General features: G+C 37.9%; 1 protein-coding gene across 1 annotated transcript in view; it reads left to right on the plus strand.

The window, feature by feature from the left end:
* Positions 1 to 6,567: 6,567 nt before the first annotated feature.
* Positions 6,568 to 25,324, plus strand: part of LUZP2 (leucine zipper protein 2) — a 130,711-nt gene continuing 111,954 nt past the window's right edge. The window contains exon 1 of the mRNA XM_027732488.2: positions 6,568 to 7,058. Coding sequence (XP_027588289.1) covers positions 6,997 to 7,058 — 62 coding nt within the window. The 5' untranslated portion in view covers positions 6,568 to 6,996. The remainder of the gene's footprint in view (positions 7,059 to 25,324) is intronic.

Raw genomic sequence — 25,324 nt, forward strand, 5'->3', positions numbered from 1 at the left:
AAAACATTAGTGTGACAATCTCACTATTGATATAATGTAGCAATGTTCCCTGAGTTCCCATTTACTCTGTATTAATGATATTTTGATATGAACCTGATAGTATAATCTTAATGCATGTCATATATAATAAATTTTGATCTAGAGATGCATTTCTAGCTTTTCAAAAATCAGGTTTCTACTAGGGTATAACAGAAAATTGGTCAAAATATTAGGAAATCCTTATTATTTCATCAAGGAATATCAATTATCACTAAAAGTTCAAATTTATTAGGAGAAGGTTTGCAGGCTTCTTTATGCAGAGTGGAAGGCACAGACACATTGCTGGTGTGAGTAAGAGCACACAACATGTTCTATTTGTAGTTCTGCAAAACAGCTGTGGAACATTCTCTTTTTCTCACAGTCTCTCATGGTAACCTCTACTGGGCCATAAGAACAATAGGACAACTTGTATATTATGAAGCAATACAGTAAAGCAAACAAGTAGAGAATGATACAGAAAACATCATAAATAGCTAGAGCAGTTTTGGAATGACACAGTATAGGTGTGTTTATCTGTGTATCTTCTACACTCCTAGTCATTATACTGCATGTTCTCTCACCCTCTATTTATACTTTTGAGAGACTACTTCTGATATTATTTGACGTGAATTCAGAAATACTTATTACAGTGCAGGATTCCTTGTGATAAACTTATCAACTGCAGCTCCTCTGTGTGATTTCCACACACCCCCAGCTCCCTGAGTGTCTCAAATCGTTTCACACCACAGGTTCTCCACGAGTAAATGTTACTAAGTTATATATGGATTTACTAAAAAATGTATAAGTACTTTGGGTATGAGAGTTTGAGTAGTACAGGTGGTAACTGTGATATTTGGATCGTTTGGATTGTGACATTTATAAAGTTCAAGGCTGAAGTATCCTGATGGCTTTGCTGTAATGATTCTCTTGGATCACACTCAATCTCATTAGAGGTGCAGAAGACCAAATGCTTCACAACTGGTTTAATTGGATTTAATTTCTTTCCACATATGGCTTTGCCTTTGTTGTTGTTGGTGGTGGTGGTGGTCGGTTGGTTGGTTTGGTTTTAAAACTGGTGGTCAATTAGGATCCAAATACACTGCAAGGGATCATCTACCCTACATCTAAGCATAGGAACCAGCCTAGCTGGGAGGGGCAGGAAAGCAGAGAGCAGAGGTTTTAAATTACTATAAATGCTTTAAAAAAAAAAAAGTTCAGATTTTAAAGTGTCTCCATTTCCAACTGAAAATTTTTAGATGTTTTATTGAATTGTTACTAAAAGAATTGTTGCTAAATAAGTATATTCTGACTAAGAGAGGACAATTCTTTAAAGACTTTTCTTCCACAAGAAAAAATTCTGCTTTTGGACAACTGCCACTTTATTTGATGTACCAAAAATACCATTAGAAAAGTCCTCTTGACCTCCAAACCGATTTTAATATAGAAAAAAAAAAAGGAAGCAAGTCCTTAAAGCAATTGTAAACATACTCTGAAGTCTGTTGAACCCAGTACTCAGAATTAGTCCATCCACTGTGAAACCAATAAGAATGATTCCTGACCTCTCCAGGGCTACTCAGATGTGATTGAAATTCTTTTCTCCTTTTATTAAAAGGTGTTTTTAAAATATCGTTGCCCCGCCTTTTCAGTTTTTAAACCAATTAGTCTCAGAGCAATTGAAACTGAGTTGTCTGGGAGGATTGTCAAGCAGCTTTTGATTCCTAGAAGTCAAACTTCTCCAACTTAATATTACATTAAACGTGAAATTATTTCAGATTTATACAATAAATGATTCCTTAATGGACCTCTGTGTAGATTGTAAACCACCTTGGTATATGTGTATTTTTTTTGCCTTCAGTTTGCAATGAGTGCTGACTTCAACAGAGTTGAACTTGGGTATGAGCAGACAGATTTGCCCTGGTGGATAAAAGCAAACCTCAGCTCTGAAACGCCGAGAACGGAGTTTTAATAACTCCAATGACTGCTGACTGAAACACTGCTTCCAATGAGGTCTTAACTTACTGACCTTGGTGATTCTGGCAGTGTGTTTGATTTACTTTCCAGTTCCTGCAGCTGCAAAATGAAAGAGGCCTCCTCTGAAACCTTGGCCGTGAAGTGTTTGGCGCGGCGGAGTCTAAACAAGCGCTGCTGTCACACTGAGGTGCCACCATCCACGAGTTGTGAGGGATGACTTGCTTCAGATGCACAGAGAGAGGCATTTGTAACAGCTTCTGAAGCAGAAGATTCCACACATAAAAAAGCTGTTTCAGGTTTCCTAATAACCAGTAAGACCCAGCAGGTGGTTTGCACACGTTGAGGGTTGATCCCAGTTCTGGCACTTGCACAGTTCATGCAGCAAGAAATAGAGAATTAGATTTCCCTTGTACCGTTTTCCTCTTCTCCTCTCTTTTCTTTTACCACATACAAGCTTCAAGGTAAATCTATGGATGAAGAGATTCAGCCCTTCTGACTCTGTAGTCAACATAGGGAAGTCCAGAAATTCTTGAGTGGGTTGTTTTTGCCCTTCTGTTTCCTGAGATCCTAGAACTGCTTATCATGTACATAGTGATTGGATCAAATCTTGTTACCAGAATTACTGCAGCTGTAATATTCCATAAAATGTAGGCCCTCAGTGTGGAATGTTAAATACTAAGCACATAACCATGCTAGTTTGGACACTGGAAAGAGAGGTGCTTTGTAGAATAAAATAAAACTTTTTTTTTCCTGTAGTCACATGTTCATTAAATTACTCTGTGCTTTAATAGTAAATCTATGTGGGCTGCATAAATTTGCTAAGAGTTCAACAACAATTTGAATTGGAAGTCTAACCTGATAAAAGCAGGGTTAACAATGAGGTTAAATTTACTTAAATTTACTTCTTTATTATTTTAATGAACTTGATTCTGAATTGTTTGGTTCTCGGATTTAAAAGGGATTACCTTGAAAAATCTCTTCCAAAGTTTAAATGACCTTCAAAGGGATCTTTGTAGAAACTTCAGTCTGGTTAAACTCTAATTCCAGCACTGTAGTAGCCAGGATTTTTTTTTCTCCTTTTTTGATACTGAAGTTAGTTAAGTTATTAAGTTATCCTTCAGCAACCACATAACTTATTTTTTAGCCAAATACAAATGAAGATGATATTTCAACTGTTGTGAGCTAGTATTTCAACACTGTTTTGTTATGGGATATGGTATTTAAAATTACTGCTAGAAATTTTTTTTTTAATATATAAAAAATTGAGGCAGGTTTCAATCAAGAGCAGTAGCAAGCCACACACATTGATTCTGTGTCTGGGTTTGTGCTTGTTTTTTTGTGTGTATGTGAATATAAAATATTAGGCCTGGTGTACTGAAATTCTTCACCCCGAGGTTTATGCTTTGCCCTCCTATTTTGGCAAGAACGTTTTGCCCTTTGGTAGCCTGCCAGATTTGATCAGAATTGACTTAAATCAAGGAGCGCTTCTTGAGGCAGAGAAACTTTCTGTTTGGGGGAAAGGAATGAGAAGATGGAGTGGTAAACACCAGGGAAAAATTGGGAAAAGAGGTGCCAAATCTATTTTCAAAGTTACTGTGAAATCTTAGTTTGAGGGGAGAGAGAAACGTGCATAAGAGCTGGAGCAGTGTCTCTTACAAGCCACTTGTCCCTTCTGCTCCTACTCATCCAGTACTGTTGACTCAGAAGGCTGTTTGCATCACTAGTTCACAACAATTATCCTTAAGGAGAGTATTGATGTCGGTGTTTTTCTGCTTCTTCCACTATTTAAGATGCTATTTATCATACAGTATTTCAGAGGTTGTATTAATACCTGGGAATTCAAGTGCACCTGGCTGGTCTTTTTAAGACATAGAAATGCAGTGTGTTGTGTAGAGTGTAAAATGTACAGAATTACTGCTATAGTTATCTAAAATGGTACTTCAGTACAGCAATATATATATATATGTGCATTTGTATGTGTATGGATATGTGTATGCATGCACAGATATAAAAGTACATAAGAAAGTGGCACTCTCTGCACTGCAGTGCATTGTAATATACTCTGCTTCACAGAGCAGTGGACATGAAACTGGAATAGTTGAGTCCTACCCGTAGCTTTGCCTTAGTTGTAGGGGGTTTTCCCAAATAAAAACTTAAAAATTACATTTGTAAATTACTCTAAAATAAAATACATTCTATTTTATCCAGTGGTTGTGCCCTTATTCTTCTGAAAGGCATTTATGCAAGGTCTTGAAATTTAGAATTTCAGTGTTCAACAGCAAGATATGCCAATGATCCTCTCTATTAAATATATTTATAGAAATCTAACACATACATTCAAAGTAACTGAACATAGCATATGTCATCATTTCATGATTCCTTTTTTCATTACCATCATTTCCAAATAATGAAAATAAAATTAGGACCCCTGCTACAGTAGTTACTACAGAAATAGAGGCTTAAGTGGATATCTTTCTGCTCTGGCAAGCATAAGGTTGTGCTGTATTTTGCAAAGGGAGACGGTTGATTCATTTTCCTCGCTAAAGTGGGAAATATTATTTGTACACTAGGAGTGTATTTAGCTAAACTTGCAAAAACCTGTGTGACAAGTGTTTGAAATGCCTTGCAATAATATTTCTGTTGTTTTTTTATTTGTATTTTCTGTGTAAGGTTTTTGTGAAATGGCATATATAGCCAACTTTTTCTATCTAAGCTGGGAGTAATTATTTATTTAGTAAGACTTTCAATTAATTGGAGCCAAGAAATGGAAAGCCTTCAATTACAAGAGTGAAAATATGGTATTTCCAAAGAGTTATGCATGTCTAATATATTTATATGGAATATTTCTATCCAGCGTCTTTGAAGTTGTTCTACATTAATATTTGATCTCTCTTTAAGTGTACACAGCACTAAATAAATTGACTGCAGTCTATGTTTAAGAAAAATCTGCAAAAGATTATCTCCCATTTTTTTGGTATAGATATATTATTGTTGGGATGCACATCACTCCTCTAAAAAAACAACCAACCAAAACCCAAAAAACCCTCAGACACTGCAAGATCAAGGTCATTTATCTGAATATGAGTGGGGAATGACCATGTGATATCTGGGTGAGGTAGCACTATACTAGCTGTAGGCTACCTGTACTGGAGTCACTCAGCTGGGAGATGCTCTCCCATGCAAATGTGGTAAAACCCCCTGAGATGAAACCAGCAGACCTCTGAATTCCACCCCCACCCCCCCAAAAAAGAGGCAGGGCAGCAACAGAATTAAAAAATAATTCCTCAGATTGCAAAATTTCACAAGTTTTCTTAAGATCATTCAACACTATCGGGCATAATTAGCTGCCTCAATGCACCAGTATCTTCCCCTCCATGCCACCCTGTATGTATGCACATAAAAGGAAGATGAAACAAGAATTAGCTGCTGATACAAGACTATGAGGTGCCTGATAGCCTAGGAAGGTTGGCTTTTTCAGGAAGAGAAAATGACAGACTAACTGGTCTTTTTATGACCTTTTCACTATTCTATAATAAGTATCCATGGTAACATGACTGTTCTTTCATGCTGGTATGTAACATCAAAATAACAATAAATACTGATTTAAAATAATCTGAATGAATAGAACTTGCTGCCAGGTGTGCTGAAAAAAAGATACTAGCGTTAGGACACAGGAAGAGGAGTCAGAAATAAATTATTTTTTTTTTTTGGCCGTGTATGTTGCCTTTTCTTCTTTTTTTTTCTCTCCATTCCCTCTCAGTTTGTTATCGAAAGATATAACCAGTAAGGTAATTTATTAATTCTATTTGTATGCCATGTGAACATCTTGTTAGAGGACAATGTTAAAGTCTTCCATTCATTTCAGTGAGTTTCTCTTTGCTTTGATGGAATCCAAAATTACTCCTCAATAAGTAGCTGAATGCAATGACACACCAGGTTAAACTATGGAAATTTTTATTTTATGCTTGTGATGTATAGTACAGTTTCTGGATGCATTCCCTATGATCAAACAAGCACACAGTTGACCAAAACTCTTTCTTGTAATGACCACACTTCATTCACTTGCAGACAAGTTTGTTTGATTGGGGCTTTTTGGGTATTGCATAGCCAGGTGATTCTTGTTTAACTATTTTACTCTCATGTGGTTTGCCATCAGATGAACTTCACTTGTGTCAAGGTAGGGAATACCCACATCCTGAAAGCATCTTTAATCAATGCAGATTCACTTAACTAATGATTGACATCAGGTGAATACAAACAGAAAGCAGGAAAGGGGTATTTATTTCTCCGAAGGTCCAACTGGTTGTTTCAGGTTTAGAGATGACATTAACGTTTCAAAGTCCTATTTTGGAAGCTATTTCCGCTGTTACCTTCAATTTGCTATGAAGGTGAATGAACACCTGATTGAAATAGTAGCTTGTGCATTCCTGCTTTGCAGAAATGACACCTGGGCTGGGTGTAGTGACAGGCTGCTCAGGGGCTTGACACCTACCAGGAACAGCTCCCTTTCTCTGTATCACCTGTCTCGTTTATATTCACATCACACAAAGGCGCTAGCCGCAAAATACCGGCGGATTTTTCGTTGCAGGTTTCTCTTTATTTATTTTATTTTTTTTTTTTTTTATTTTTTTGACTTGCAGGAGGTATTTCTCGGCCGCGCCCCGCGGTGCCCTGGGAGCGGAGGCTCCGGGCATCCCCGTTCTAATCCGTGCCCGGCCGCCCCCAAGGGGCGCGTCCTGGCGCATCCCGGCGCATCCCGGCGCATCCCGCGGGCCGCGCCGGAGCCGCCGCCCGCCGCCGGCTCTGCTCTGCCTCGTGATCCCGTTCCCGGCGCTCGAATCCCGCTCGGCGCTCCCGGCTGGCGCTGGGTTTGCGCTGGCGGAGGCAGGACCCTCCCGCAGCGGGCGGGGCGGCTCCCCCGGCGAGGCGAAGTGCGGGAGGAGGAGACGGGGACAGAGCCGGAGCGAGGACCAGTGCGAGGAACGGAACAAACGGGGGAGCGCCAGTATGAAATTCATCTCTGCCTATTATTTGCTGCCTCTCTTTGCTGCGCTGGTCTTCGGCACTAGGTGAGTACCGAGAGCTATTATCCTTAAGGTGCTCCTGCTTTGTTTGCTTTTTTTTTTTTTTTTTTTTTTTTTCAGATTTAGTGCTTCGAAGAGAAATAACACGGGTTTCTGCTTTTACTGGGGTATTAAGTTTAGAGCAGAGATCATCTGATTCTCATCTGTCCCATTCCCCCTCCCGATCCTCTGAAAGATACTGAGTTTGCTCTTGGTGGTTTTAGGCTTTTTTTTTGTTTGTTTGTTTAATGTCAAGAAAGAGATGCTCCCGTGTAACTTGACCCACAGCTTGTGGGATGTAACAAGACAGTGACAAATACAAGCTTTATATATAGAACAGTAAAACCAGATAGACTCTCTTTCGTTGGAAAGAAAGGCAGACAGCTGAAACTGAGAACATGCTAACGTTTTCCCTTACAGAGGGCAAAAAAATTAGAAACACTTGAACAATCTTTTCTCAGTTTAGGATTCTCTATCTGAACATAGACCTCGGGGGTCTTGTTTGGGTTTTTTTTTACTGTGAAATGCAGGTGAGGTGTTGCAGTGTTATCTCAATGCCAGTAAACGTGTAAAAAGTTGCTGCAATCTAGAAGAATTCCTTTCTGTGCAAGTGTAACAAATACGAGAAAATGCGAACAAAATCCATTTCAGCTTAAAAATAACACCTGCTCTGGCCATGCAGTGTTCTGATAAGATAGTGTGTTCTGCTCAGCTGCTGAGAGATAATATATTGTCCATCTTGTAGGTACAATATGTTCAGCAAAGAAAAGATAAAGCTGAGGCACTCTATCCCATTGTCTTGATGTACACAGATGGGAAGTTAATGTTGGGTGCAGAGCAGATCTATTTTGACACTGCTCTCAGTTCAGACTTCTCAACTTCCAGCTCCTTATAAGTAAATCAAGCTCAAATTTTGACTGTGGTATTGTTCTGCAGTGGGGGAATAATAAGACAGTAATAAGTCCATAATAAATAGTAGTGAGTCCAATGCATATTTCTCAGAGGATATATGCATGTATATTTTTCAGGGAAATGTGGTTTTTTTCCCCTTATTCTTGGTCTCTTCATGTAAATTCGGCATCAAAGCAGCTTCATGTTTTAAGGCTTAATTGTTCACTGAGATATAAAAGAAAAAAAAGGGGAAAAATGTCTGCTTGCTACATGCTAGTAAGGGACAGCAGGAGCTCGTTGCTCTATATACACAGCAAATAACAACTGAAAATCTCTGAGTGGGAAAAAGTCTGAATGCAGGGAGAAATCCTGGAATCAAAGAGTTGGAAGGGACCCACAAGGATCATTGAAGTCCAGCTCCTGGCCCTGCACAGGACAGACCCAGGAATCCCACCACGTGCCTGACAGCCTTGTCCAAACACTTCTGGAGCTCTGTCAGGATTCGTGCTGTGACCACTTCCCAGGGGAGCCTGTTCCAGTGCCCAAACACCCTCTGGGTGAAGAACCTCTTCCTGAGATCCAACCTCGGGTCAGGAAATTGTTACAATTATTCAGTTACTTCCCTCCTTTAGAGTGGGTTGCTACTGGCACAGGAGGAGTACTTTTTTTGGTAAAAATCCCTTCTTATTAGGAATTCTACAGTGCTGGTCCATATGAACCACGCTGATGCGCTTCGGAATATAAAACTCAGAGGGAAATTGTAATATACTGTGCTTCAGTTCTTCTGATTTAATGAGATGTCTGAGGGAACTTTCACCAGCAATCAAGTGTGAATTAATTGAGATTAATAATTTTATTATGCTCATTAAAGAGTGATGCATCCTTGGAAGAAAAGTTCAGATGGAGAGGAAGCACCAAACCAGCTTTTGCAGATGTAGGTTTGTATCTTGTATGAGCTAGTGGAGATTAAGTTGCACTGAAATGAGCTATGGAAAACTTAAAAAAACTGCTTGGACATTCATGGGAATCAAGGTATCTAGTGTAGAGCCCTGAAAGTGGGTCCTTAACTTCATGATCAAATATTAGTGGTTTGAAAAATGAAATGTAGCTCATTCTGTAAAAAATAAAAAAAATTCAAGTCCCTCCTCACCTTTCAAAAAATAGTTGGAAAGAATATCAAGAAGTTGAAGTTGGTATGTGAATACTAATTATGAAAATTACAATTCTGAGGAGTGGAAACACTTTGATAAGAGTACAGTTTTGCAGCCCTTGATGATTTATGTTCTTATGTAATTGAGGGATGAAAATGATCAGTGTGAGAGAAATTCCAGTTAGAATTCCACCCAAGCGGAATATATGTTGCAAAGTGAAGTTTTGGTTTTGGTGCCAGATTGGTTGTCCTGTTAAAAAGGAGACTGAAACTCTACTGTACGGTTGGAGAGTTACAAAAGTCCTGGATTACTGTCTTCAGCTTGGTTTGCAACTGGCTGTGTAGAACATAGAGTAATTTTTCAACAGCACATGCTTTAAGTTTAAAAACTGATACAGTGCTATCGATGTGCCATCTACTGGATTATTATCTCCTCCAGCAGAAGGCAGCTCTGTCTGTGGCAGTTGGTACTTGTAAATGTATGACTAATGCACTGGTTGGACCTAACAGAGTAGATTTGCAGGACTAGTTGTGTTTGCAAAAAGCAAAGTCCGGGGTCCTGCTGTGTGAAATTGCTTAGCTAAGGCAAAGCGTCAGCCTTGCAAGATGGAAAGCTTTCCGTAGTAAGTATTTATTTTTATAACAGTTTCTGCTCTGTTTCGTACACTGGTGCTGAAATCAGTGAGCAGGGGACTTGCTGCAGAGGTGGGCAGCTGATGTTTTTTGTCCCTTGTTGTGGGGTGATGCCATTTTCTTTGCGTTATGTCATGGTGATGGTTTTGGAAGATCTCATGTGGTGGTGCACATCCTCAGGCCTATCTGCAAACAAATATGAACTGATGAGTTCAACTATGTTAACACAGCCTGTCACCTTTTCTTATTTGACAGTATTGTTAAAAAGAGGAAAATACACAGCTGTCACCGTTTTTCATAACTGTGTATAACTTCTAAGCTTGGTATAAAATTATATGCATAAATCAATGCCTATAAAATTACAGAAAGTTCATGGGTTTGAAATAAACCATCTTTTCTGCATTACCTAAGCTGGTTTTTGGTGTGGCTTTGAGACACAATGATAACTCTAACTCGTATTTCCAATTGGTTGTAGTGCAAAAGAGGTACTAAGATTGAGGTGTATTTGTCTGTCCAGTTAACTACATATGTTTTGATGGAATACATAAAAATTACTGCCCTGAAATCGGTCTCTCAAAATGTAAAGGGGAACAATTTTGAAGGTGAATTTAGCTTCGTAAAACTATTCTGAAGTTTGTGGTTTCCTGTGCACTTTTATATTTCCTTTAACATTTCGATGTTGGCAGATCTAACATGATAGTTGTATATATGTTAATTTTTTTCAAACTGTACTGGAGGCAGTATAGGTTTTTCATACAGCATTAGAAATGAGTCTCAGTGAATGAGTTTAGGGAGTGGACACAGGGTGCAACAGGCTCAGGGTGTGATTCTGTGGCCAATTGTGTGCTTTTGTGGCCCCTGACACCTGAACAATCTGTCTGGAAAGATATTTGTAGAAGGGAATGCTTACATGAAGTCAGGCATTGGGATCAGTAACTAAGATTGGTGGTCTAATTGGTCCAGATTATTTTGTCTAATGAGGCTTCCCTACTTTTAGCTAAAATGAAAGTTTTCTGAGTGTTACTTGAATGTTACTATTGAAAGGCTGTATACCAAAATTTTTGTCTAAATTACAAAAATATGACTCAGAAGAAGCTTGATGTGAACAAACTTTTCCTTTTATTTTTTTTTTTTCTTTTTTTGTGACAGTGCATTTCTTTCTGGCCACATGAGAAATAGGACAAAGATACAAGTCACTGAATAATTTGATTGAAGTAGAATGCTTAATAACAGAGAACAGGACCATAAACCCAACAAGATGTACTTTAATAACAATAATAATATTTCCATTACAGCAACTCATTAAATGCATGTACAAACAACAGGGCTGTAAAAGGCAGAACTTTTTTTAATGGTAGAGAAGTAGCTGCTGGTCTTTTTTCCACTGTCAGTCTTAGTACCCTGATGTTACAAAGCAATCTCTAATTCCCAGGCTTCAGAAGAATGCTTCCTCTGTGGTTTGTAGCCAGGACAAAACTACTGTGCCCATTTGAAGTTGCTTAATGGGTGTTACCTTCAGCAGACATCTGGTGTATGTCTATTGTTGGAAGTGATAGAAGTATAATGAATTTGCTTATCAAGCTTGAGAACCTGACATAAATGATTGTTTTGGTTTGGTTTTTTTCCCCCAGATATATTTTCAAGGTCGACTATTTCCTCTGCATTTGTTGCCTTAAGTAATTAGTTTTTAAGGGAAGTGAAAATAGTATCTTTCTCTCCTTTCAGATAAAGGTGTGTAAAGAACTCAGTCTGAGACCTGAGGAAAGATAAAGAGGAACATATTTGACATTACTGTACTGGGGTGGAGGAGGAGAAAGTCGAAAGTCCTTGTTTCTAGTTTTCAAGATCATTTTGAGCTATAATCAGGTGTTGAAAGTGACTGTCTTTCATTCACACTGATACGAGAGTAGCTGGAATGCTGCCCCTTCCCGGATTTGGAAGTGGAAGCACGAGGCTCAGGCTGGGTGCTGATGCTCTGGGCTGTAACCACGCCATGGTTACAGTGTCCCTGGCAGGAAGCCACGAGCTATTCTCGCTCCTGAGAGCTCAGGCCAAGGTCCAGCAGTGTCCCTCTTTTTCCCCAGGGCTGAGGATGAACTCTGCAGAGTGCTAGTAGGCTGCTTCTTTAGCAGAAAACACCATGCGTTTTTTGCTGTAGGTTCTTAATTTTATTCTTTCAGGAGGGTAATAACTCTACCATTTGTCTCCTGCTTAGAATTCAGGCTTTTTGCTCTCTGAGTTTTCTGGGCTGTGAAAGCTTTCTGATTTATACCAATGTGCCTGATGATGATGCTTGTTTTGTCAATGGCTTGTAAGGACTTATATTTGAGGTACAGAAATAGTATTTAGATACGGCTTGTGGTGTGCTATAGCTGAAGAATTATGTGCTTTTGTTGTGGACTGTGTTTAAGCATAATGGGTGCTTAAACCGGTGGTGCAACTCCATTTTTTTTCAAGGAATGTGTTTGGCTTAATGGTTTTATTTTGATGACTTATAAGCAAGTGCCTAATGCAGCAAACTAGAAGCTACTTGGTGAAAGAAGGGTTTCCTACTGAGAGGAAAGTTTTGATATACTTAAAAAGAATGAAGACCTAGCAACCTCCACCCCATAAACAAAAAACAAAACCCCCAAACACACTAAACCCCCGTCAGATAAGCCAACCAACCAACCCAAAAACCCCACACCACCAGATGTGTGTGCAGGAGAAGCTACTTCTGCTTCACCTCCTGAATGAAGTAACCACAATTTTTTTTTTTTTTTACTCTATATGTCTTGGTGGGGGGAAGACTTTCATTTTTAATTTTTAAAAAGTTTCAAATTTTATGGAATTTTCTGCTATTTTAGGACTAACATTTGGTTATGAATGATGCCCTTGGAAGTGTGATACTTGCTGTGTTATTTTATTAGCTGGGCTAATACATTTAAAGGTGCTCCCTATATCTAAAATCACCAATTTAAATTAAAAATCCGGAAAAAAAGTAATTTTTGCCAGAAAAACTAAAAAAATTTTTTTTGTGATACTATATCACTTATGTTTCTGACTTCTGGAAAGTGAAAGGAAGAAAAAGGGAAAAACAAGAAGGAAGTGAGGGAAAGAAAGGATGCCATAAAAACTTTTGTAACCTTCACTAAAGACTTATTCTAGATTTGATCTAATCTAGTTAATATATTCCTGAAGTTCCAGGTGATCTCAGATAAATCTTGAGGATCTCTAGAATTCAGTCTAAATGTAATAGAACAGTTGGAATTCTGCTTGTTATTCTATGTATAATGCATTTCTGCTCAGGAGACTTACTTTTGACATTTTAATGTATTCTTTGTGTTTAGAAAAATTAGAATGCTGACACTTTCCTGCTTCTTTCTCATTTATTAATTTATAGTTAGGACAGGATATAAGGATATCTTAACCTAAAATTGTAATCCCTTTTTCTGTGGGATTGTGTGTTCAGTATTATTTTCTATATTTAATAGAAAACTGTTCACAGATAGTAATCCTTATGATGTACCACTCTGCAGACAAAGAAATCTCATTTATGCCTCTTGTCAAAAGCAGTTTTTCTTCCCATTGTCTAGTTTTTCACAACGGATGTGCCATCTGCCTTGTAAAGAGTCAGAACTGTAAATATTCTCTGCGTGGAAGTCAAGTAATATGTTTGTCAGAAAGCATAAAGATTATTTTTACACCATCCTTCAGTCCTAATATTGTGCAAGGTGTGTTGTTATATTTGCTATTTCAAACACGTTGGAGGGCAAGTCCTTTTAGAAATGCTGAAGAATAAATATGACACTGCATGAAATAGCAGTTTTTGCGTGCTATTAAAGGGGTTTTTCTCCCTTTCCTTCTTCTGCTATTACTTGCTCATTTACCCCTTACCTCACATTATTCCTGTGTTTATCAATGTTTACTTTTACTGTGTTTTGTCTTTGCAATGTTTTCTGTAGTGTTCCCTCTTAAATTTCTGCTGTATTTGTTGATACAAACAATACTTCAGTCAACCATTAGAGAAATCAATATGGGAATCTTACATGCTGTGGGTAGAATTTCTCAATATCTTGCTTGTCAATACTGATTAATGGCTTCTATGGAAAGAAGTAGAGAAGTGTCACAAAATTCTGGTGTGTTTTGTCTCCACATGCTGTCTCAGGAAGATAAGACTTTTTTGCTGCCAGCTAGTGTATGTTACCAAAAGTGTTATTTTCTCCATCCATTTACATATTCTTATTGCTGTTTTTTACGAATTATCCTATTTGATTGATTTATAGTCACAGTTTCCTTGTAGGAAATAGGTGGGTTTACTTTCCATTTGCCCATTGTGAAAGTGGAAGCTGGTTGAAAAACACATTTACCGACTGTCGGACAAATTGCAGCCCTTAGAAAACGGAGCGAGCATTTGCTGAGTCACATCTAATTGCAAACTAACACCTTTCCCTTTTAGCTGGAGGTGGGGCTGCAGCAGAACATCTTTCTAACATCTCCACATGAAAGACTTCCAGGCCACCACAGTTCTACCCAGAGGGATGTGTCATCACTGGCTTTGTTGCTCTGCCCTTGCTTAGAGAGCATCCAAACACCTTCTGTGCAAGAACAGGCCAACAGGGGTTGATAGTGGGGCCCAGTCTCTGTAATTTCACCGTGGTGAAATGACACTTTAACTTATTTTCAGTAGTTTTTATGGGTGTTTATTAAACTTGTTCTGGTAGTGGGAGGGGAGACAGATTACCTGGTGCTGTAAGTGGTAAACAAAATAGCCTATTCATGCTTTATATTGTCGAATTCTCAATACTTGACACAGTTTTTCAGGTGACTGTGTGATTTTGTTGATATGAATGAGTAAACAGGAGTAGGAGCTTGAACTTTGTACCTCAGAATTGCTCTGTGAACCGACAGTAACAATAAGCCCAGCAATACCCTGTACCCACCTTATGAATGTCATCCTCTTCATGTCTGAATGATTTTGCAGCCATATGTTTGTTCCAGGCTCACCTGTGGTGCTAAACAAGGAGGAAAAACAAGATTTTACTGAAATGTGGAAGAGAAAACAAAAAAAAACCAGTGTGGGAAAACTGAGCTGAAAAGACTGAAAAGCAACCGTGCTGTGCTCTGGGTATCATTAGATGGTTGAGGAAGTTTCCTCCTCCTGAGGCAAAATAATGAAATGTGTGCAAAGAGAGACGCTCCCTTGAAAACAGAGAAATAAAATCAATTTTATTACTGCTTCATTTAGTGGGTTTTTTGTTAAGAAATATTTTTCGGGGGGGTTGAAGCTCAGTGAGGGTGTAAATCAAACAACTGTGTTTAGTAGCTGGACCTTTGAGCTGCTTTGCTGAAACCGATCAGTTGATAATTGATTCTTGTTTTCTGTGCCAAAAAAGCCCAGAATAGCCATTGTATTCTTACTACTTATCAGTGACTGGCACAGTCCATCAGCCCTGCTGTGCTTCAACCCCTCTATTCCGTGGAGAATACAGAGGCTCCTGGCATGTGCACTTCTGCAAACAGGTACTGTTGAGTTTTTTGTTGGTTTTGATTTGTTTTCTTCCTCCTTCTGTGAGGGGAACCAACCGTTTGCCAAGGGACCAGATATTTTAGAGAGGCTTAATACCTGTAATCTGCAGTGGATTTTCTTTTAAGCGAGCTGAACAAGTCAAATCTGACCCTTTTTGAATTTCAAAAGGGAACAGCCTGTTGACCGCACTAACCTTTTGAAAATCCCAATGGAAACGGGAGCTATAGGCTTTGAAATGCAAACTGTTATTTAGGTGCTGATGTGTAGGGGGGGGGGGTACAAAACAGTCGTGATGGTTGGGAAGACATCCTGATCTCTTTTACAAAGTCTAGGCTTGCAGCTTTCTTTGTTTTATTCCCGGCTGAGGAATAAGGTTATTTGGCTTAATGCAGATGGTGAGGCTTGGGAAATTAATCTGTAACCATGGTGCCTCAATGACAATGGGGTGAGGGGGGGGTCAGAACCCACCACAGCATTGCTGCTCCCCTCTGTTTCCTTCATTAATCATCTTTAACGTTGCAACCAGTGCAGCCTGGCTGTTTAATTTGGTGAAAAATCAGTCTCAAATACTGTTTTCTGTGAAATCTCTACATTTGTATATGAATGATGTGTGAAAAAAATACTGTCCTGAAGTGCACAGATAGTGAATAGAGACTAATCTGCAGTTGCTTTTTTTATTTACTTGTAAAACAACTGTCTGCTCTTCAGTGTACACAGGTGTGCTGTATTTGGCTTAGGAAAGCTTATGAAAGCAGACATTTAATATATTTTATTTCTTTAACTCACACCTCAGTTCCTGTTTCAAATATCCTAGTTCTTTCCCTAATTTCTACTCAAGTGGAGCTCTTTTGGCTCAAGGGCAGATTGCTATCTGTTCCTGGGCACAGAAAGAATTAAAATGCTGCGAAAGCTAAATAGTAAGATCTGTTTTAAAGAAATAATAATCAGTTTCTTCAGACGGACTTGGAAAAGAAACTTGCATTTCCATCTGCTTTGATGTCACAGTGCATGGTATTGCTTGTTTCGTATGTACCTAAACTGACAAAATTTAGATAACTTCTGAAATAGCTAGGAAGAAACACAGGACATGTATACCAGAACTAAAGGTTTAAGGAGAATGTTTCCTCTGTATAGACAAATTGCCCATCAATGGCTTATAAAATGTAGTTGCAAAGGCTGAAGCCATTCCCATCAAATAGGTGATCTGCAGAAGCTGATACTGCAGTCTGGTTTATGTATTTTAGTGTTCACCTACATCATATGTTCCTTTGTTGCTTAATCTTGGTTGTGTCACACGTTAAAATGGTACTTTTATATGTAATGGAAAACTGTTCCGAATAATGTTCAGCCGTTACAGGAACACGGAGTTTTTGTCGCCCTTGCTTACATCCGACAATACCTTGGAAAAATCAGTGTGGAATAATTTAATCTGCCTTAAATCTTTCCGTGTTCTAGAGAATAAAATGATCCTTAAGGTAGCTTGTGCCACTGCTGTAGAAGAATATTCAATATCAGTAGCAGGCTCATTCTTGTGAATATTTGCAAGGACCCACCTGGAGAAATAAGTAGATGTATTTTCAAGGAAATTCAGTTGCCGACTAGGCTGGAAACAAACATCCATATCCAAGCAATTCCCTCAACCACTCGATTTTCAAGGAAATTACTGGGAAGTTTCACTTCACAAAGTCAGAACTGGGAAGTTGCCAGAGCCATTCTCAGACCTGAGATAAGGATGAGATAAGATATCAAAGGGGTGATGATGGGAAAACAGGCTAATTTCGATATCTGTTGGAAGGAGGTAGATAAAAAGGGATGTTATGCGCTGAATGAATAAGTTGAAATATTGATGTTATTCTACTTATCTGTATCTTACCAGGGGCTGACTGCATCTGGATGCTGCTCTTTCTAAACAAAACTGAAAACCAAAAATGCTGTATGTGTAGTGAGTGAGAAAATATTGGAGGGAAGGAGACTGATTAGGCTCTCCTTGTTACTGCTCAGGACTTAGAAATTATAATATTGGTGTAGCTTTAATTCTTTCAAACAAAGCCTTAAAGCTAGTTTTAAAAATATGGCTTCAAAGTCTCCTGATAAGAAAGCAGTAAAAAGCTAGCACTTTCACTTCAGTTTTAGGGCAATAGAACAGATTCCTCTTGTGCTACAGACACTTTAAACCTCATAGGTTATGTACACCTAGTGCTAACTTAAGGGTAAATCTTCCAGATAACACTGTTTTATAGTGTATCTCTGTGTGTGTCTAAATCTTAGTGCTCATTACTTACCAAACACTAATGAGGATGGAGAGGGCTCTTACCTGATTCTTGTTAATGTAATGAAGAGGAACGGCTGTGGGAAAGTCTCCTTATCTGGAGTAGATGCCAAAACATCACTGGGAGATGCTCATAAAAAGAAATTAAAAATTGCAAGATAGTATCCAATTCCATTGGTGTTTTTGGTTTTGGTTTTGTTTTTTTTAATGTAAAAAGATCTCTTTTTGCTCAAGGGAAAATACATAAATACAGACAGTGTATGTGCCTATGTGTGAAAGGTTTCTAGTTGTAGACACATAATTAAATATGAAAATTTGATTTTTGGCTATCTTTTTTCAGTGGCTTGAATATATATGTGTATATATTTGTATACACATACATCTGCTTCTACAGAATGAAATATTTCAAAACAGCCAAATTTTTTTTTCGACAGCTGAGGCATCACATTTGGTTACACTTCTTGCAGATACAAATACCAAATTATTTCTACAGATAACACTGGTAGGTTTTCTTTTAATGTCCTAGTACTTCCTTTAAATACAAGAAATCACATCGGAGACAAGCATTGTTTCTGGAAAATACATTAACCTGGAATTATTCTACCAGCTTCCATTTCTGGTTGGACAGTCTTGCACTTCAGTGTACAAAAAGATATAAATTTTGTGTAGATTCCTTGTGTTTCAAGAGAATATTACATTTATGTTGGTGACGGCTGTCATTATGGCACTGCTGAAGCCATTCCCATCAAATAGGTGATGTACAGAAGTTGATATTGCAGTCAGAATACTGCAATATCAAGAAAGAAACTTGAACAATTGTTGTCCTGTTAAAAGCTCACTCAGCACTGATCACCTCGGTGTGTGTTTCTTGGTGGCCTGGCTGTCAGTGTAACCTCCTCTGACACATCCTGAGGTTGTTCCAAATAACTGCCCTAGGGATGGGAAAACAGTGAGTGCTTTTGCAAAGTCCCTCTTCTTAACTGGCTTTGAAGCTTTTTCAAAGTTTCCATCGCAGGTAACCTTCCAAATCTGCCTTAGAGGAAGATCTCAGCCTTTTCAGACCTCAAAAGCTTTTATGTTTCACCTGAACATGAGGAAGAACTTCTTTACTGTGCAGGTGACTGCACACTGGAATAGATTGCTCAGAGAGGTTGTGGAGTCTCCCTCACTGGAGATATTGAAGAAATCTCTGGATATGATCCTGGCCAGTGTGCTCTAGGATGACCCTGCTTGAGCTGGGAGCTTGGACTGGATGACCCACTGTGGTCCTTTCCAGCATTACCCGCTCAGTGATAATGTGAAAGAGGAGTGTTCACTCTTTTACCATCATTTTGTTGCTTGCAGCACAGTTTTCACTGGACATAATTTGGAATAGGTGATGTGGTCTGTGTTGGACTTGAGATATTTTTATTTGTGTGGAGGAGAAAGGTGGGAAGGTTTCTTTTCCTGTTTGCTTTACTTTATTTTCTTCTTCCAAAATAATTAATATATAAAAAGTTGATTTAAGGGGAAAAAGTGATGAAATCTTCCCATCATGAAAAGTGGCTATGGATGTTTTGGGCATCTGATTTGGGTTTTCTGCTTGGCACTAGTCCAGAGATCATTCTTAATATAAGAGTTTTTGTCACTTGTGTTATGGAAGTGATCTTTTACTTTTGATGTGTTTGATATCCTGAAGGATATTTGTTCTTCAGCAATTTTATGGTTTTCGGTTTGGACAAAGAGTACAGGAGTTAACTGCCCCAACCTCCTGGCATCCAAACATGGAAGGGCACTCAGGTATGCAAAACTTTCTGACTTCTCTTCCTTTTATAATTCTTTGAGAGCAATCTTATTCTGGGAAATAAAAGACATTCTTCTCTCAACTTTGCGGGTTGTCTTTTTATTTTCTGAATGACATCTATGAAAAGTTTGCCCTTAATGGGTACTGGTTGGGTGTTATAGTAGTTTTGTACTAGTGTCCCAGGTACACCCTTAACAACTCTTTTGTTTATTACTTGAATATTTGAAGCCTTTGCTTTAAAAGTTGTTTTCCTTTGTTTTTTCTTAATGTTTTCTGCAGAGAGTGGTTCATAGGATGTTGCTATCCCTCTGCATAACATGAGCAGTGAAAACACAGCACTCATCAGATTAGTACTGATCAGCTTGATAATGTGCTTTCTAATGTGCAAAAGTGAAGAATGCAGTCGTGGCAAGGGCCATTTCTCTTAGAATTCAATAGGCAAGTCAAAAAAAAAATCCGACGTATCTGTAAGTAACTGGGCAGCTGCATGTCAACAGGAAGAGCTGCACGTCGGGGTTGAAGGATGTCTCTGTTGCAAATTGAGTCTGGATATTTTAATGTTTAAATTTTGGCAGGATCTGTGCCCCTAAGAAAAGAAGAAAACAATGCTCCTGTTTAAGAGCCGCTCTCTGAGGTCAGTGGCTGCATTGTAATGTCAGAGTCAGGGTAGTCCCTTCCAATTAATAAGCAAGAAATGCAGTGCTGTGTTTCAGAGAGGAGCTGGCTCTGATCATCAGCTGGCATCTGCAACTTTATTCCAGCTACAGATCTGGCCATCAACCAAATGGAGACATCTTTTAATTGTGAGCACTGTATCTTTGCCAGCTCAATTAGCGCTTTCAACGCTTTTGGTATTTAAGACTTCATTCGAAGGCTGAGCTGCACAAGAACAGCCAGCATTTAACATCAACCACCAAAAATAATCTCAGGTTACCTCTTGTTTTTCAAAACTGAATGAGCCCCTATGAGATAACAGCTGCATACAAAACTGTGCAGGAATATGTGCAGTTTTCCACCCTTCCGGACTGTGTTCATTTGGTGTGATATGGATCAGTTTAGTGCCTATACCTGATACCTTTCTTACTCACCTGCGTAGCTAATTCAAAAAGATTGCCTATTCCTTCTGCAGCAGGCAGAAGGCATGGAGGTGGATAAGAGAAAATCAGGTATTTATATGGAATGTAATGATATCTAATACCTCTCTTTCTAATCTCTTTGTCTTTCACTAGCAGAGAGTGTCTGTGCTAAGAGTAGACTGTTTTACTTGTCTAAGTAAACTGTATTAGCTGAGTCTACATTCGTGCATGGTGTTTATGTTTATCTCAAGTATTTTCAAAATCTAGAAGCATTATTAAGCTGTCAGTAATATTCCCTTATGCTAAGTCAGTGGTGAAGGCACTAGGAGGAAGCATTTATCCTGAAAACTTTAAGGTGATTCGTGTAGAAACACGTTTCTGTTTGTTCCAGCAAATGGTATGAAGGCTATTAGGTCAGAAATTTACTTGTCTTTGCTATAGAGCATTGTCTGGATGGAATTAAACCCAGGATCAATCTCACACAAATACAACTGACCCAGTGGAACTAGGTCTTGTACCCACACTTTTGTTTTTCTGTGGTCTAGTTTGTCAGATGATCTTAAGTTTATCATTCTGCACTAGAATCCCTATTATTCTTACAGCATTTAATGTCATGCCATTTTTCTCTCCAAAGGAATTTATGGAAAGAGAATAAAGAAGAAAGGTTTTGGATGAGCAGAATGTGTGATGGAAATGATTGACTCCAGCATAAAAATGCTGAGAGGAACATGATGAGAAAGAATCCCTGTTTTCTTCTTGGATTATTCAACTGACCTTAAGAAATGACCTTTATAAATGTAGGTTTTTTGATAAATGCTGCCAGAATCATCTAAGCAGTTTCATTAGGGCTGTGCTTTGAAGGGTAACGAGCAAAACTTTTGGAGAGCAAAGCATCAAAAGTTCTGTTATTTAGAAGCAGATAAAAAGAAAATCGTGTCCTTGTCTTCTGAAATCAAAATATGAGGTAGACACAATCTGCAGGAATTAACTGAGGAGCAGAAAGATGCTGCATTTTAAATGGATCTTGGATCAAAACTACCTACACAAAACCTCATTTTGGGGTAGTTGTTACTCCATGACATTTTCAACACTTGGTGGTGATGTCCAAGTATGCCTGCCTAGGTGAAACTAGGCAAAAATTATTTGCTTTTTAAATGGTGGTCAGTTATGAAAGCTGATGAAAGTACAATCAGATATCTTGTGCTTTTGATGGGCCTTCCTCTTGAAGGGCTGAGTGCATTGAAGTTAATACTTCTGTCATAGAAACTAAAAACTTGCAAAATAAAATCAAACCATGGCCTTCGACCACTAAACCTTTGAATACTGGGCAGTTAAAACTTACTCTACTGGGGGGAAAAATTAATATTACCAACTTAGAAATTTTTATTAAAATAGTCTTTTATTTTGCGAGTATAAAATGTAGTGTGAATATAGTATTTAGCTATTCCTTAAAAACAGCATTCCTGAAGGGATGCTTCCTTTGAGTTAGAAAGAAGAATTATAGGAGAGAACTGAAATACAGTTTCAACTGCCTTTGTTTTTCCTGAAGACCATTGGTAGACTTTAGATTGACAGGATGAGCAACTTTCTGACATATGTATTCCTTACCTCTTCCTTTTTTTTTTTTAATGTCATTTTATATATGCACAAGATAGTGTAGTATTTGTAGCTTTGGATCATAATATATGTTACAGGGTTATGTTTAACTTCGGGTAACCAGAGCTTTTTTTAACTGAAAAGCCAGTCTGTAGCTTTTCCAAGTTTTGATAATTTGACTCCACTGAAGTAGGCGATCATGAAATAGCAGCTAATTTACATTCCAAAACAGAAAGCTTTTTTTTTTTTTGCCTGCAGGCCTAAGGATTTTTTTTTTTTTATTGAAATATTCTTTTAGGAGATTCAGTGGGAAGCTGAGTCATAATGACATATACTGACTTGCAGCCTGGTGTAAAAACTAGAAAAGATTGGCGCCCAACTCTTGTAACCAATCCAAAATGTTTGGCTGTTCGCTAGTTCATACTGCAACCTCCAGTTTAAATCAGTGGATTGAAATAGTTGAATAGTGCGTGCCTTTATAAAACACTAATGTACAATTAAACGTAATTTCTGATGAAATTCAGTGGTAGCAGGTTGCTGTGGAATAGTTTAATGAATAAACATGGTAAATATTTCTTACAAAGGAAGCAATTTTGCATCAATTCGCACGTGGTGACATCATCCAACTCATCAGATGGAATTTAGAGACATTTTAGATTAAGCATGTAATTTTCAGGACAAAAATGTGTTAAAAAGAGTCCTGTTGAGAATAAAAATTGCATCATTATTTTTACTTAGCTGGTGTATCTGTGTAGAGGTTGATAATGTATTACCTGCTGCTTCCGTTATTTTAAAATTATCCCTGGAGTTTTGTTATTCAAAAAAAATCATACTTCTTTTAATCTATTATGAGCCTATCATAAAAGAAAAAAAAACAAAACCCCCTTTTTGTTAAACTACTCGTTTGCTAGCAATTTAACATTTAATTAAATAAGAGGTGGTCTCAAATAACTGTGTAATGGAAAACTGGAAATATAAAATAAATGTGGTTGAGAAAGCCTAGGAGGAGATAGGACCTAATCCTGTATTGAACAGAGGTTTGTTTGTCTTAGTTCGTACTTTTAAAGTGAAGTGTTGCAGTTGTAGTACATCTTTTAATTTTTTTCTTGGTGAAAAATTTCTATTGTTACTACAGAAATAGAAGGTCTTGAAGTGTTAAACTATCATATTGGTGCAACTTGGTTACTTGTTTGTTTTCTGTTGTGTGATTACTTAACTTGGTAATAAATAATGGGAACTGTTTCCTGAAAAAAAAAAAAAAAAGAAAAAGAAAAACCCCCCTAAACAACCCAAAAGCTTTGAAAGAGCAGAGACAACTAATGTTTTGAATCTGGAAGATTAATAGTTTTTAGAGAGACTTTTAAGTCTCTGCCATAGTCCCCCACATATGCATTAGTAACAAGAACAAAAAAATGAAACTACGCTCTTACAGTAATGCTTGGGGTTTATATTTTGTGGACTGAATGTTGGTCTTCCTTAAAATCAGAAAGAAACAATATCATTTCCTTGAAATGAGAACTTGTTCCTGCTACCAAGAAGTGCATGTAAATATTTATTGGATTAATCCTTCCTGACAGCACTTGGGAGTGTCAGCAAAATAGAAGCTTCTTTCTTGTTTTGTTGAAGGTGAAGCAAGATTTGAGTTTCTGTGACTGAGTTACATCTCAGACAATGAAACAGGAATTCTCTGTTAACTTTCCTGTTGTGAATTAACACCTAGATGTCCTGGGAAGTTGGCGTTGGACGAGAGACCTTATTCTTTGAAAGGCCAAAAAAATATTTTTAGCACACTAACAAAGTCTGCAGAGGCAACTGTCAAACTTCTACATATAGTCTGTATAATTTGTCACTAACAGCATAGATTTAGACCTGTGAAATTGCTATAGAGGTCAAGTACAGGGGGGAAAAAATAGCAAAGAAGCCTAACTAGTACTTGTGCTATGCATTTAACCTGCACAGGATTCAGGGAGTGATGAAGACAGAGTAAGCCTCTTCAGTGAGTTCATCATGCAAAAGTCTGCCTTTTAAACTCAGGAACCCAACAATTTTTAAATCACCCACTCTCCTGGTTGATTTTAATGTGGGCATATCCTGGCAAAAGAGCCAGCAGTCAGAAAGGATCTATTTTCAAGTTCCATTGCTATTAATGTTGCATAGGCAACAGCATGCATTAAATGACTTCTGCAGCAAGTAAATGGGAAAAAGCAGCACCATGCAATGTCAATTTTCAGGCTGCTATCACACAGAAGAATAGGTCAGACCTACTTTTTCAGGTTTTCAGCATTAATTAGGATCCTTTGGGTTTTGGACTTGGCGTATGGTTAATGAACTTTGATGTTGGCAAATTACCCTTGGATTTAATATGTGCAGTGCACATAATTGGCTCTTTTTTTTTTCCTCATGAGTGTAATAATTCCTTTTCTTACAAATTATGACATAGGTGTCCTTCATATGGAAATAAAGGAATGACTAAATATGGGTAATTTTATTTATTACGTTCTGATGTCACATCAAAGCTATTTCTCATCTCTTTCTTTCCGAATGAAAGTCAGATCTGTAGTTAAATTTGTGTTGAAAAAAACATTAGGGAAAATGTACTTGTATATTCTTGAGTAACGTGCCATCAGATCCATGAGTTGTATTCCTTCAGTAGAACTACACAGTTACTATTTAAAGGGCTGTGTGAACCAGACTTTGTTGCTGCTTTGCATTTCAGTGTGGATTTACATGATGTTGTACAATGTCAAACATGTCACAGGTTAAACATATTTGGTCACAAAGATGCCTGGCTGATGACTGGGGAGGGGTTTGGCTGTAAAACTGAAGTCAAATTAAGACTTAAGGTTCAAAATTCATGGCAAGGAAAAAGATTTGATTGTTGTTTCAACTTTCTTTTTCAACAGAATATGCAGCATGGCAGAATATTCTGCTATTTTTACTTGGTATCTTAAAAGTGTGTGCCTGAACCTATTGCAACCACCTATATTATTGACTAAAAATAAACTGATTCATTTTCTTCAGAAATTGTGTTCCCATTTTAGGAAAAAAAATTGTTTCTGTCAGTTGACATGAATAATAATCCTTTTCCAAATAGTTTGTGTGGCTTTTCTGGGCTGATTGAAATATTAAATTACCTCTACCATGAGTAGAATAATGTGAATGCCTAGTGAATTAGGAAATATAAAACAATTAAAGCCAATTCCATTGTTTCTATATCTTTAAAAGGCTCACATTTATTTTTATAAATAATCTGTTGGGTACAAGTATATTGGATAACTGTTCTAGAAGGATTGTTCCATACTGATTGTCAGGAAAACTATCAAATAAACAGCAAACCTGATTTTTATTGCTTTTCATCCTTCTAT

The sequence above is a fragment of the Pipra filicauda genome, unplaced genomic scaffold, assembly GCF_003945595.2.
Source record: "Pipra filicauda isolate LSUMZ 115617 unplaced genomic scaffold, ASM394559v2 scaffold45_size4122338_pilon, whole genome shotgun sequence".
Taxonomy (NCBI): domain Eukaryota; kingdom Metazoa; phylum Chordata; class Aves; order Passeriformes; family Pipridae; genus Pipra; species Pipra filicauda.